General features: G+C 30.8%; 1 protein-coding gene across 3 annotated transcripts in view; it reads left to right on the top strand.

Annotated features, from left to right (window-relative positions):
- LOC127722430 (uncharacterized) overlaps positions 1-14,305 on the top strand; it is a 39,391-nt gene extending 25,086 nt beyond the window's left edge. For 2 of the 3 annotated variants that reach the window (XM_052229303.1, XM_052229308.1), the window contains exons 2-3: positions 7,024-7,507; positions 12,401-14,305. In XM_052229303.1, the coding sequence (XP_052085263.1) occupies positions 7,418-7,507; positions 12,401-13,303 (993 nt within the window). In that variant the 5' untranslated portion in view covers positions 7,024-7,417 and the 3' untranslated portion in view covers positions 13,304-14,305. Of the gene's footprint in view, positions 1-3,265; positions 3,772-7,023; positions 7,508-12,400 lie in introns of those variants that run through there. The other variant, XM_052229298.1, reaches the window with a different exon arrangement.
- The last annotated feature ends 263 nt before the right edge of the window (positions 14,306-14,568 follow it).

Here is a 14,568-nt window from a genome sequence, read left to right on the forward strand (position 1 = left end):
TTGATAGTGTTTATTGGGTATTGTATGTGTATCTTGTGTTTAGTTTGAAATGCAATGTTTAATTGGGTATTATGTGCCTTCTCATGCTTAATTAAGATGTAATGTTTGATGAAGTATTGAATTGGTTCCTGTTCAATTGTTTTGTTCATTGCATTGTCTGTCCTTTTTCGAATTTACTAAGTTTTACACCTCCTTTGATATTTTCATATTTCTCTTAATACTAAGTGTTATCATTTACTAAGGCATACTATACTCTTAAAACATTACATTATAACTAAACACGAGAATGCATACCATACTCCATAAAACATCACTTTAAAATTAAATACTGAATATTAAAGTGAACGACAAAAACTGCGACGAACATAAGATAGCATCCGTTGAGCTTAAACTTTATAATTCTGAAATATTGGTTCTTTTTCATTTTTTGCATGTCAGTGCCTTTTATAGCCGACTATCCGGTATGGGGTTTTCTCATTGTTGAAGGCCGTACGGTTGCCTATAATTGCTTACATCCACTTCGTTTGAACTTTGGATAGTTGTCTCATTGGAAATCATACCACATCTCCTTATTTTTATCTTAAGGTTGTTTTTCAAGGATTAAACTTGAAAATCAGTTGACTAAAACAGATTTTTAAAGAACCTGCAGTTTAAAGAAATGTAATACGCTCAATTGTGCTTAACATTAAGGGCATACTATGCAAATATTCATTGACAAGGAATTTTGAATAGCTCGTAATTAAAATGCATTGCTGTTGTTGGACATCTTTAATTGTATACTTTGATTGTTCAAACCATGTATTATTCATTAGACATACATTAAATACCAAACTAAGTACTTGAATTGGTCCTGCTCACTGATGCAGGTAAGTAAAACACCTTGTACTCAAATAAAGGTAAACCACAGCTTGCTCATTTAGAAAACTAAACACGTATTCAGGAATGAAAATAACTGGTCGTGGAATTTCAATGTTTAAATAGCTTTGAAGCAAGAACCACGAAAAGAAATCTCCTTACTTTTATACCTGTTTGATTTTTAAAGCTTTTTTTGTATATCTATTTGAAATTGGTATGAAAAGAATTAATATGTTTTGCATTCCTTGTTTAAATAATAAAGTCATAAAGAGATAGATCTTCACTCTCTATCGTCATATCTTCCTCAAATATTTGTAAACATTTAACCAATAAATAGGAAATTTAAAACCGATTTATTTATACACTGTTTAGGCATATTTTTACTGCTTAGTTTTTAACATGAATTTTTATTGAAATGGCTTATATGGTTATGAGATTGTATATTTTACCTGAGAAAAAAACTGCACACGTTGAAGTAGGGGTGTTATTTTCTTTGCATATATTTGATATGACAGGTTGTAAGAGCATGTGTGAAAGGTCGTGAAATTAAAAACATATTTAGCTTTTGATTTGGTGTTTGAAATTATAAGGAGAAATTTATCTTGAAAGCTACTGGTATCAAATTATAGATATATTAAAGACCTTAAGACATGCCTCTTCCACTGTACTATAGGTACCTTTGACTGTACTACATTTATCACTGTCAAGGAAAATTACTTTGAAATTTTAAGACCTACATTTTTATGTGCATAATATGTTTGAAATTACATGTAGGGTAAATATCTGTATTGTATGTGCATATTTTTCAAATGATTTAAAACTAAGGTCTAAATTCTGTACTGTCAAAGATGCAAGTGAAACTTTCGGTGCTATGAAAGGCAAATTATGACATCACGGATTCGTACAAAAGCACGGAAATACTAAAAGGTATATATCTTAAAGAAGTGTAAGATTATACCCTTTGTTAGTTAACACAAAGTACATACTTGCTGGTCGGTTTAAAAAAACCGAACTTTTTGTACTTAACAAGGTCTAAGGTTACCGAATCATTATAAATGGAAGGAGAAATCCAGACAGCAGCACTAAAACGAGACAGTCCAAAAAGTTCAATGATTTAGTGATTATTTTTTACGTCAAGTGGAAACTATTTCATGCATATTTAAAACGAGAACAAGCAACCAAATATAACAAAATGGTACTCTCTGAAAAAATATTGGAGTTATAAAAACTATACAACGTTCGCTACGGATCCCTTGGTGGGTTGTTGTACGTATTCTTAAACGTACAATAAGTGATGCATTCTTTTAACTTGTGCATTATAATTATTGTCCCCAATCATATTCAGACATACAGTCAAATATACGAAGCCGGAGTAAAAATCAGAAGCAACATCAAACTATGGCATTTTGAAGGCAACACATATGTGTTAGTTCGAACTCACACAAACACTGATATTATGTATTCCGAAAGGATTCACATGGTCAGTCCGCATGGGGCACCTTGTCTTTCCCTCGTTTGCATACGAACTCTGTGAGTCATATAATTTGGCCGGTTTCATTGGTCTGGAGTATTTGAGTAAAATGATAAAATTTTGGAAAACGGTAGTTATTACCTCGGCTAATACGTTTACCAAATAAAAGTATGCTAAACAGATGATATGAAAACATTTACCCTAAAAATGGAGTAACGGTTACAATGCATCATGTGTAAAACGAGGGAGTATATGGTTACTCAAATTATATGTGTTATTTTAAATGTAGTGTTTTTCTAGTTTATGTGGTTGATTGATATTACTCAAGATGAGCAAGATGTCATATGCAATTTTTTTAACAGTGGTAAAATCTGACTAGCTTGTGAATTTCGAATATATGCGCTTCCACATACCAGTGTAATTTTGAACGGATCCGTAGGTAACGGATTTCGCTCTAAACAAAATTATGTACCCACTGTATATAAAAGGGGCGAATAAATGGAATGTATAAACACAAAATTCGATATATTGTATTTACATTATGCATTCGTATAAAAGTGGTCCTCTTGTAATATTTCATTAAAAAGAAAAAAAAATATATATCGTATAAAACGAGAGGACGGGGGCAAAATATTTCACCTTTCTTATACGTCCTTGTATAACACTCTATTTGACTTTGTTGTGAAGTGATTTTTACCACACGTAGTTCATTATGACTTTACATAGTATCAAATCAAAACAAATACATGTCTTTGAATAGATTCTCTTTTTTCTCAAACTGGTGTTATATTCCATGTGTAAATATCCTTATGAAGTCACACACAAATAAGATGCAACAAGGTATTTTAAAAATTTCTGATAAAGCAAAATCAGCTGTTTTAAAAAACCTTGTCATTCACACAAGCAGGCTATTAAAGGGTTTGATTATGCGAGGAGTCTAAAGTATAAAATTATTGCCGCTCATACTTGCGTGAAATACTTGTGACACGGATTACAAGAAGACGTTCAGTTATATATATAATTTGTCACCGAGGATGACATGTAAATATAAGGGAATATAGTGATAGCGATTTATGCATGTCTTTGTAATGTGTTTTTGAAAGTTAATATTAGTTGAATATATATATATATATATTATATACCTACACAGACAAAGGAATAAAAATTTACTTGTTTATGCGAGTTGGAAATAATATCACTTTATTTGGTGGAGAAATTTAGTTATTAAGTTGCTATAATACAGTTATTTATAAGTGAAAGATGAAAATGTGTTGAAAATATCTATAGGAGTTTAGTATTACTTGGATTTAAGACACATCTCAAGTACATTCAGTTTTGGATAAACGTACATTTTAATACAAACGGGAAATTCGGCTATTGATTTATGACAAAAGTATTTTGGAATGCACACTTAAAAGAATTCAGTTCGTTGGTTTCATAATAAGGTAAATATTTAGCAATTTTGTCACATGTAGTTTTCTTTGTTATTTGTATATATCCGCCTTCACAGTGCAGTGAAATGCAGTGGAAGTGCATGTGTGTAAAAATGCATACCTTTGAAACAAATGGAAAAAAACACTTTATCTAAATTATAGCCATATGAATATTATTAAGTAAAAAGATTCATTATTTTACATAATGCATATATTTCATATACTTCTTTCATATTTTTCTGTATTTAAACATCTCTTTGAAAGTAAATACATGATTGTACAGGGTTTTTAAATAATGATTATTAGCATATAACTAAAATAATCTTTTAGTAACTCTTTATTTTGGACAAAAAAGTGAACTATGCGAAACAGTTAAAATGTTCTGGTATTTAAAATGAAGATGAATTGATATATAAGAAAAAGTCTACATATATATCCTGATTTTTGATAACCCATATAAATCACAGCAGAAGTACACACTGTTGTATAACATATGATATAATGATGATCATCAATCTCCGTTAAATGACATTGTCTAATTGATTTTGGCAGCTACTGGTTTCATCTTGTTCTCGTGCAGGGAAAGGGAGTGAACTCGTACTACTCGCGTGTCATATACAGTTTAAATTAAAGTATATTATATCATCAATTTTTAATTCGATAATCCGTATATTATAATCTTGTCTTTTATTAATTTTTTTTATTTAGTTTTTTTATGATAATCCAATACTCAGACAGATATTTTGTTTTCTCTGTCAATTAAAATGTCTGCATATGGATTAAAAAGAAAACAAAAAAAAAAGTGAACTAAAACACCGTGAGAATAAAACACCAAACAACAATATTAAAACCTTATTAAAAACATAAATTATCATATACAACAGAGTACCAAAGAAATGAAAATTTTAAAGCAATGCGAGTAAAACAGAAAGTAGATTTTTTACTTTAAAGGTTTTCTCTAAGGTAAGTTAGGACATGACGTTCTTTTTTACACCATCATTACTTAAATTGTTTCAGTTAAAATATTATTATAATGAAAGATATCCGTTTATTAGTTTTGCTAGAGAAAATTATGATATGATTCATTATAAAAGTGAATATATCATATACCATGCAAATACAAGTATTTATTTGGCAGTATGTTTATACTATCAATATTCAACCGATTTAACAAACATATTTATGATTTTTAAGACAGTTTTTCCATGCTGGCACAATTTCTTGGTGAACTAATGTTTTACCTTTTGACAATGTTCTTAGTCTATAGTAGAACTTTATTCAAGAGTCTTAACATACGTCAAGTTATATTCGATTTCATTTTCCAAGTTTCTTTCAGAAACTTTGGTACAATTTTTAACGATTTTAATTTATTCACTGTCACGAAATTCATGAAAACATTTATTATTTGTATGTGTAAATGGAATATATATATATTTAATACTTTTATCGAATATAAGTGTGTGTATTTTTGCTATCGTTCTTTTACTAGGTACAAAAAATCTCGAGCCTGGGCTTTTTGATTAAAGAATGATAAGTGAAAAAGTAATATACTTCAAATGATGAGATCAAATGTTCATTACATTTTATCAACAGCTCGTGAATTTACTATAACTAGATGTTTTGACTGTACATAACAAGGTTATCTGATCCAATATTTTGACAACATACTTTTTAACCTACCAATATTCGATTAGAAAACAAGATGAGTCTTAAATGTGTGCAGTTATATTTCAGAACGTGTCTAGTATTAAGCTATGTTTATATCCGTTATACAGATGACTTCTGTTTTTTTTTAATTCGTCATCACAAATAGTTTAAATAATTCTAAATTGCAAGATAAAATCTTCTATCTTCAATCATTATGATTTTTTTTATTACGTATATCAAAGAATAAGAGATACATGAAGAGTAATTGATTTTTCTATTACACTTTTGAAATTGAGACGCGACTTGAAGAGCAGTGTAGTATTTCCTAACTATTTGTACATATTCGATATAGATTTCCCCGCCTTTGTAAACATCGTGGCTTAGAATACGTAACCAAAATAACAAACAACTCTATTTATTCTATTTTTTACTCTATGGTACTTGATCAAAAACTAAAATTCCGATCTAAAACCTCATTAGTTCATTTAAGGTCTAATGTTTGTCCGTCACATCCAGAAATACGAAAAATGCACCGTAACTGTGACGGGTTTAGAATGTATAACCAAACATTATGGGAAAAAATGTCTTTTAAGGCGTCATGAGTTAAATTGTTCACTGCTTCGTCAATATTGAATTTTATTTACGCCTATTTTAGCGTGGTGATAAATTGTGACACCATCGTTATTATTTTGTAGTTCTAATTAGAGACCGTTAATCAATTTTAATCTGAAGTACTTAGTAATTTAATATTGACAAGTTATGCTATTTTTATGATTTTTAGTCACCTCTTTTGATGGGACTAATTATTCGAATGTATTCAGACCTGTCATTGTAAGGAAATAACAAACACGTGGATTATATTTTGAAACATCTCAAGACCTTGTAGTTACCTTGTAAGTTAAATAATACTATAATTCTAAAAGGTACGTTATATTAATGTTTTGGAAAATAGAGAATGGGTATTAAAACTGATAAAATACATTTGGATTTAAAATGAAAAGTTATCAAGGACAAACGTGTAAAAGTTAAAAATTTAAGTGAGTCTTAATGTAGAAATAAACAACAAAGAAAACACTTTTTATAATGATGTACATTCGTTTGATTTGAATTCGGTGAAGTAAAATTTATGACTAACCTCTTAAATTATACTTATAACTCAATCAAGTGTTTTCCTGAAAATTTAAGTAGTCACTTATCCATATCATATACTATAACTATAAACCGGCTTATTTATCGGTAATCCTATCACTTTGATATTAACTCCAACTAAAGACAGACCTCTCGAAGAACGATATTATCAATTATTGGAAACCCAACTTTCTGTCGTTAATGTAACAGGATTTTACCTTTTGTCAATTTGAGTGTAAATGATTTGCGGGGGATGAAAAAGTCATGAATTAATGTAAAAGTGAGGTTTTGAAGAAAAAGTCAAAAATGAACCACCTCCAAGGGCGTGCTTTCATTTGTTGAAGGTGTGTTTTGACCACTAAATTTCTGTCCATATAAATTTATGCATTATACTTTTCCCTTTATCGATGAATTATCTATCACGAATTTATATTGGAAAATGCTATAAATATTCGTCAAATTTATTTTTCATTTATTGATATCTTTCAGCATCAAGAATTATTGTGTCTGAGAGAAGTGTTGCGTGGGAGTCTCTGCTGCCCTTATGACCCATTCGGATGTGTTATAAAAGTCAGCTCTAGCCGAAAGTTGAAATGGTATTTCCCATCAGACTGCTAATTCATATATAGTGAACTTATCTGGATATCTCTTTGAATACGATGAATGGAATATAATATTATTTAATATGAGAGTGAATGGAACGCTTCAATTGAGTGGACGGTAGCAGTAGTTGTAAACAGCCTTAGAACTTATAGTTGTATACAAAGAGAACAACCAAAGGGTGAAGACGTTGAGAGATCTATAAACCCAACTGAGAAGTTTTTTTTAAAGCATAAGACAATAATGTTCCTGACAAAGTTTCCTCGGTTAAGAGGAGACTGATATGGTTTCACTGATATTTCTGCAAGGCGAAAAGACGAAAAGTTACCGTACAAATGTTCGTGAAATGTGTTCTTCGTCAACATTACTAAAGGTTGGTATATGTATATATATCTTATCAATAATGCATAAACAGTATATCTAATCGTTTATTAACTTTCAAACTTGCATGAAAAGTACGAATTTTAAAAAGTTGCTGAAAAAAATCTTCGAATTGCCTGAAAAAATGTTGTTCTAGGGAAAGTTTTGAAACCTAATTTTAGTATCATTCTTTCAAGAATAAGCAAACGCTTTTTTCTCAAATGTACACCTATACGATAACTTTGCTCTTAAAAAATACAATGGTAGACATTTGATAATTGCGATGTTCTAAATCGACAAAATGATGATTTTGAACGTATACGAATTTTTCGTAGGCTATGCATTCTTTTATCAACAACATATAAAACCCCATCCAGGATGAACCTTCATCAGGTATAGTTTGAAAGCCTAAGAAAGAAAGGAACAGTGTGGGACCAATAAGCAAAAGGAGACTAACATCAAAACTGATAATGTGGGGTACCGATGATCGCCTTTGTGTATGTCCTATATATATAGTGCTTTTGTCCTTTATGGAATTTGTGTCGATGGCAGAATTTGTGTTTTATTTTGTTTGGTTGCTGCCAACTAACGTATCAACCCATTTTCTTTTAACTCATAAGACCAACTTTCCATGTGGAGTTTAAATACAAATCACAAAAACTATACATTGGAGTCGTTTAAATCGCGTCAGTGTTAGAAGCCAGTGGCTTACTGGATTCGTGTTACTCTCGGATACTAAATGAAACCAATATCTTACAGAATCATCAAGGCGGTTCCCATATCCTTAAAACGAACTACACTCTAAAAAATCGTTTCTTTGGAGAGGATTATATTTAAACGTTCTACTTTCAAAAAAAATAAATGGCTGACAAGTTTCGTAATTTCATTCTGAACTGAAAATTCATGAAAAGAATGGTATTTTTAAGATGTCGTACATTTAAACAAAATTGTTACAAGGACAACAAAGTGTATCAATTAGCGCAGAAAAAAATCTGAAAATATATAAACACGCACCTCTCAAATTATCTTAAACGACTAGAGAAATTTTAAAGCGGGACTAAAATTACACTTTCAAACAATGTTGCATTCGTGTTGACTTGAATTCCTGAACATTGTCGTCGGACATTTGCTCCAGGCACGCGCGCCTGTTATCAATCTGTCAAATACATGTACTAATACTTTAAATGCACAGAAAATAGCAAAAACCTACAATAAGATTAAAGTTTATAAAAGTTCACAAATTCATTTCTTTAAAAGTTAATTGCAAAGAGACAGTTAGGCTGAAACCACAAACATTTATCACAGAATGGATGTACAATGTGTTCATGTCAACTTAGACACAAGGCCTCTATTAGTAGCCTGTTATGTAACTCGCTGCCTGTTACCTTCGTCAAACCTGAATAAAAGATAATTAAAAATATCGGATGTTAGTTTACAATGGTTAAACATGTCAAATAAAGTATTATCCATTTTTTTTTCTTCAGAAATCAGAATTTTAAGAATGTCGATATTATATTAAAATCTGCATGAAAATGTGCTTATCTGGGGTTACTTTTATGAGGGTCTTAATGGGGGTCCTTCATTTCTGTATTCTTTATTTTTTCTAGGCTCGTTTTCTATTATTTCTTTAATATTTTCACCCATTATCTCAGCCCATTATTCTCTGTTCTTTTTATTTTAACACCCCATTATTTTGTATATTTTACTATTTTGGTCTATTTTTCATTTTTTTGACCATTACTCTTGATTCCTGTAAACCCCATCCAGTCCCACTTATATTGTACATAATTACGCAACTCTCCAAAACTACGTACCTTCTTTATATAGATGCCGGGCCTTTAATATTTTGGCATTTCCCTGATGCTTTAGATTGCTCGAGTATTTATAGTTATATTCAATGAAATAGCATTATTTTGGCTTCGGGTTACTTTACTCGATTTCAAGTCAATGGTGACTTTTCCTTTTAGCCAAATTTACTTATTTTGCTGTTGTGTTAGGTTACCTTGCCTTCTTTTACCACACGAAAGATAGCGCTTTCAAATTAATCTATTTAAACTAGTAAAATATACGTGTTAAATTTTCTTGTAAATTACCCTTTTAAACTGAAAGCAATAGTCTTAAGCAGTAGATTGAAATAGTTGACCTTGGATAGTATTAAGTTATAATAAACCACTTAATAAGTTTCTATCTTAGATATGAATTCATTGATTTTGCAGACAAATGAAATGCAATAGGAATGTCCACCGACGCATTTTATGTAAACATATCTACAACCAAAAACAAACTAAAATAAATCTAATTTTGTCCAATTCATTTTCTACTGTGCAGTGTAATAAACAAGTTGTCAGAAAAGCAAACGTTGATGAGTCTGAGAAAATCAAATCAGAGCTGACTCTATCTGATTTTTGATTGGTAGCATGGAGTCCAGAAATTGGTAATCAAAACGATTACGAAATCCCACGTGCCGTTTTTGTATCATTAAATATGTAATTCTTCCCAGTCATTGTCTAGAAGCTTTTAACCTATAGCAAGCTGAAGAGCAAATAGAAAACATGAATGAAATAATTCAATAATTGCAAATAGCATCAAATGGTAATAAATATACGTTTTGTATGAAATATTTATTGAAATCGTGATAAAAATCTAGACAAACTTTTCCAGTTGAGCAAAAGACTAAAAGGTTTTAAAATTGAATGAACATTTTTTGAAAAAAAAAAAAAAAAAAAATAAGAGTTGAAAATTCTAGTGAAGTACGTTGATCCGTTCATTCAACAACAAAACTAAATTCTTGCATGTCAAAAAGTTCGATGTCATTGTATCGATATTTAATGGCTATAGAAGAAATTAAAAAGTTAAACTAGAACGTCCTGTCACCGGCGTAATTTGCATAGAAATCTCATTTCATAGTGAGAAATTGCAGTTCCAAACATTGTGCATTTTAATGTTTTACATATTTTTACCTACAAAATACAACAGAGTCGTCATAAACAGAGATAGAGAAAAAAAGAATGAAAAAAATCCGACATAAGTTAAATACTTACACTACTATTTCCTCGTGTCAATCTTTAATTGTGCATAAAACTATTGAAAAAAAAATATTGAATAAATGAAAACGAGACAAATCCCATGATGCAGCACTTTTATTTCTGTTCTCCATCTTGAGAGATGCTGATAGAACGGCAACGACCAAATTGGACTGGCATCGACTGAAATGATTCTCTTTATTATTTATCGATTGATCGATTATTGCTTGCTTAACGTCCGGGGGTGAATATTTCATGCAAATTCAAGACGAGTTATTTATCGATATCCTCTATATACTTTGTTGAAGGTTTACATGATTATCTTAAATTTAGCAATTTCTACATCTTTATAAGTAGTAGTTATTAGTAGTGCAAATGTTGCATAAAACAATTTAAAATGATCCTCAAGTACTTCTAGTACATAAAATGTAGTTTTACTATTAGTTTATTAAGTAAATCTTACTTTCATAACAGTACGTTGAAAAAATAAATAAAGCATTTAATCACCAACGACTATTACAAAGGAAAAACAAGTGATTATTATTATATACATTACAACAATTTTTAAACAATTTTCTTTTTTTTCAAATCATTTTAGAGTAATGTAACCTAAACCTAAGAACATTTAAAATCTTGTTTCTTGTGAAACATATGTATAAATTCGTTTTCCTATACTTCATAAGAAAGTTTATGTGATTGTCTATGCCTTTGTTTTCTCAAGCTTGAGATTAAAACAACTCAATACGAGAATATATATAACGTATTTGTCTATTGATTACCACCGTATTTGCTAGCGTTGAGAATTTTGGAGGAAACCTGACGCTGACCAAAAGACGTGTCCTTGTACAAGTTATGATTCATCCCGATGTCTTACTCATACTTTTGATCAATACAGTTATAATATAAGTGTCAAACACAATCAAATCTTGACAAATGTTTGAAGAGTAAATTGGAATTATTATGTATAGTCTACATTAACTGAATGATTCTATCAAAGTTTTCCTAATAGAACAGTGATATACACCAGACTTTGTATACGTCGTGCATAACTGTTCCCATTGGGTAAAAGTCAAGGAAAAAAACAATGACGGAAAACTGTTTTGTTGAATCTTAATTTACCCTAGAGATTATCATCGTTATATGCTTTCAACTCTTGATTAATATCACAAGATCAAATGAAAAAAGTTAAATATATACTTCCATGTTTAGACCAAATATGCGATTTTATTATTTGTTTTCTCGCCCTCAACCTCTGGTCTGGTATGTAGTCATTTAATTACAATTTCTGCACATTAACGTCTAATAAGATAGATTATGCGACAGACCATTATGTAAAGTGTCATAACTTGCGCTTTTCAGTTTTTAAAGTAATTGAAAACCGCAATTCAAAACACCCACCACCAATGTTAAGTTGTTGAAGTGGTGGTACTTAAAGAGACAAACGCTGATACTATATCCCAGTCACTGAGTCAACATTGATTCATTTAATAACTGATTCACGGACTTAAGCTTTTTGCGTCGAAAAGTTCAAAAATGAAATTATTTTTAGATTTTAATAGGTCTTTGAAACGTTTGACCACTGCACCAGTTTATATGTTGTTGTATGCATATAAAATACTCCTAATAACAAAATATAAATGTAATGATTGTATAGAAAACATAAACAGTTATCATTGTCGTTGTAAGAAAATCCGTTTTTGCTTGTTTGTTTGTTGAATACAATCTTTTGCGAGGGCCTATTAGACAAAATAAATCTTTCATTTATATTCTTTAGCATTAACCATGAACTTGTAGTAAATTTGATGAAAATAAATATAGTTGTTTCATGAATAGGCTGTCAGCATATAATTCAACAATCTCTTATGAATGTTCTTTTTTTTCAGATCAAGGGAACCAAAGAGCTTGCTTATTTCGTATTGTTTTCCGTGATGCTAACAAGCTCATCGCTGGCCGCCCCAAATCGAGGCTATACGAATATTGATGCTGGTGGTCAACAAGGAATATTATTTCACAATTGTAGAGAAGTGGACTTTGAACATTTACAATATCTAATGGGAAGTTCGTTCGACTCGAAAAGAATGGCAATGGATAAGAAAAGCATAGATCATAATTCATTCACAGAAAGATCGATTTCAAATGCATTAGACAATGAAATAGACGATGACAATTCAGACTATTTAAATGATATGCCATATTCAAACACAGACGACGATGATTTTGGGGACTTTTCTGATTTAGAACATTCTGAAAATGGACTAGACGCACAAGATGATGAAGGCTCAAAGCCGGATCAAAATTCAATAAATTATATGCGTCGGAAGCGACAAACAAAAAGTAACTATTTAAATGAAGACAATGAAATAGATAGAATTAGATCATCACGTAAAAATTCAGGTGAAAAACCTCAAAAGAAATTATTTAGTGATTTAAAAAAGTTTATTCGAAAGTCTAAAAAAGGCAGAAAGGTGAAAAAATTGCCGTGGGCTTGTCATTTGCAACAACAGTGGGTTAAAAGGAAAGACACTTATCCACCATTCCTTTTATCAGGATCATGCCAAAGTCAAAAAAAGTGTTTCTATAATTTGTATGACTGTAAGCCAGTACTGTATGGTGTAAAAATATTACGAAGAGATCCTTCTAGGTGTAATCCTATACCGGCATTGGGAAATAGCACAGTGTACGAGGAAGTTTGGATCAAAGAACAGGTTGACGTAACAACGGGATGTGAATGTGGCATAGGAAAGAACCGGAAGTCACGACGGAGGAAGAATAAAGGACGACCATAATATTTTCACATTCCTTTCATGCGAAAAGTAGATTTTTATTCCAGTATATGTGATGCCCACGTGAAATCCACTCACTGGAAGTTAAGAAAACTCACCGGAGTAAACTATTTTTATATACATAACCAGTGCAATGTATTTCCCAAGTGTTACTGTTGTGATATTCAAATGTTATTTCGCATTTACTTCCATTTTTACTGCCAAAGTTAGGACATTCCTTAATGCTCTGTTGGACTAGAGGCTACAGCACTTAATTTCAGAAATCCAAAATCCGTAGCGATAGGGATTGAACTGTGATCGTGTGTTCAGCAAATATCATTTGTTATTTATACATTTAAACTTTTGCGGGTAAACTGGACCTTATATCGTTGTAATACATCCGATTCGGCAGACCGGAAGTGTACAAACATTTGATATAAGTTTTGTTAAATAAACCGACATCGGCAGTGTTTGCTGAATATAAAAGACATTCCTGTTACTAGCTGTTAACTGTTAATTAGGAATGGGTTCATAATGAGAGCACCATTGGTGCTGAGAAAGATTTAAGGCCAGCAAAGAAACTCGTGTTTCTCAAAGTATTTATCCAATTGCGTGAATGAGAGAATGTTTGTTGATGGATGTTTGTCCTTGTTAATACTTATTTAAATTATTGTTGTATATTTCTACAAACGTAAAATACATTTATAAAACTATAATTTTGTGTTTGAAGTTACTTTGACTGTAAGGCATACCAAAGAACGAACGTAATATTTCCCTAAAGTACAAACACTCAAACTATAGGTGTAAATCTTAAATTAGCCACAGAAATAACCATATTTATATATGATTTGATATCTTAATTTTAAACCAAATATTATCGTCTCGAGCAATTAGATGCCTATTTGGACATTTAAGTCTTCTAAGCACGAGTTCCTCATTTAATATAGGTCGTTTTCAGTGAAATATAAACTGGATATGGAACTGCTGCTTGCAAAAACCACAAAAAAGATAAAAAAAAAAAAGAAAGGAGGGAGGATGCATGTGATCTTCACTACTATAACATATATTTTTACTCCAATCACAAACAGTTTTGATCATTCCTTTAAAAAAATGTTCTGGCAGCACGATTGTAGCTGTATACAATATCATTTTAACTGAAATGTAGCATTCTTGAAAGAATGCTCTCCGAGGCATATTTTCTAACAAACAATATACACTACATATGCACGCTGTTCACTCAGCAAAAGTAACACAACAGACCTACCGCTATGTGTTTGTAAAATACACTC

This window comes from Mytilus californianus, unplaced genomic scaffold, assembly GCF_021869535.1.
Source record: "Mytilus californianus isolate M0D057914Y unplaced genomic scaffold, xbMytCali1.0.p SCAF_1, whole genome shotgun sequence".
Lineage (NCBI taxonomy): Eukaryota > Metazoa > Mollusca > Bivalvia > Mytilida > Mytilidae > Mytilus > Mytilus californianus.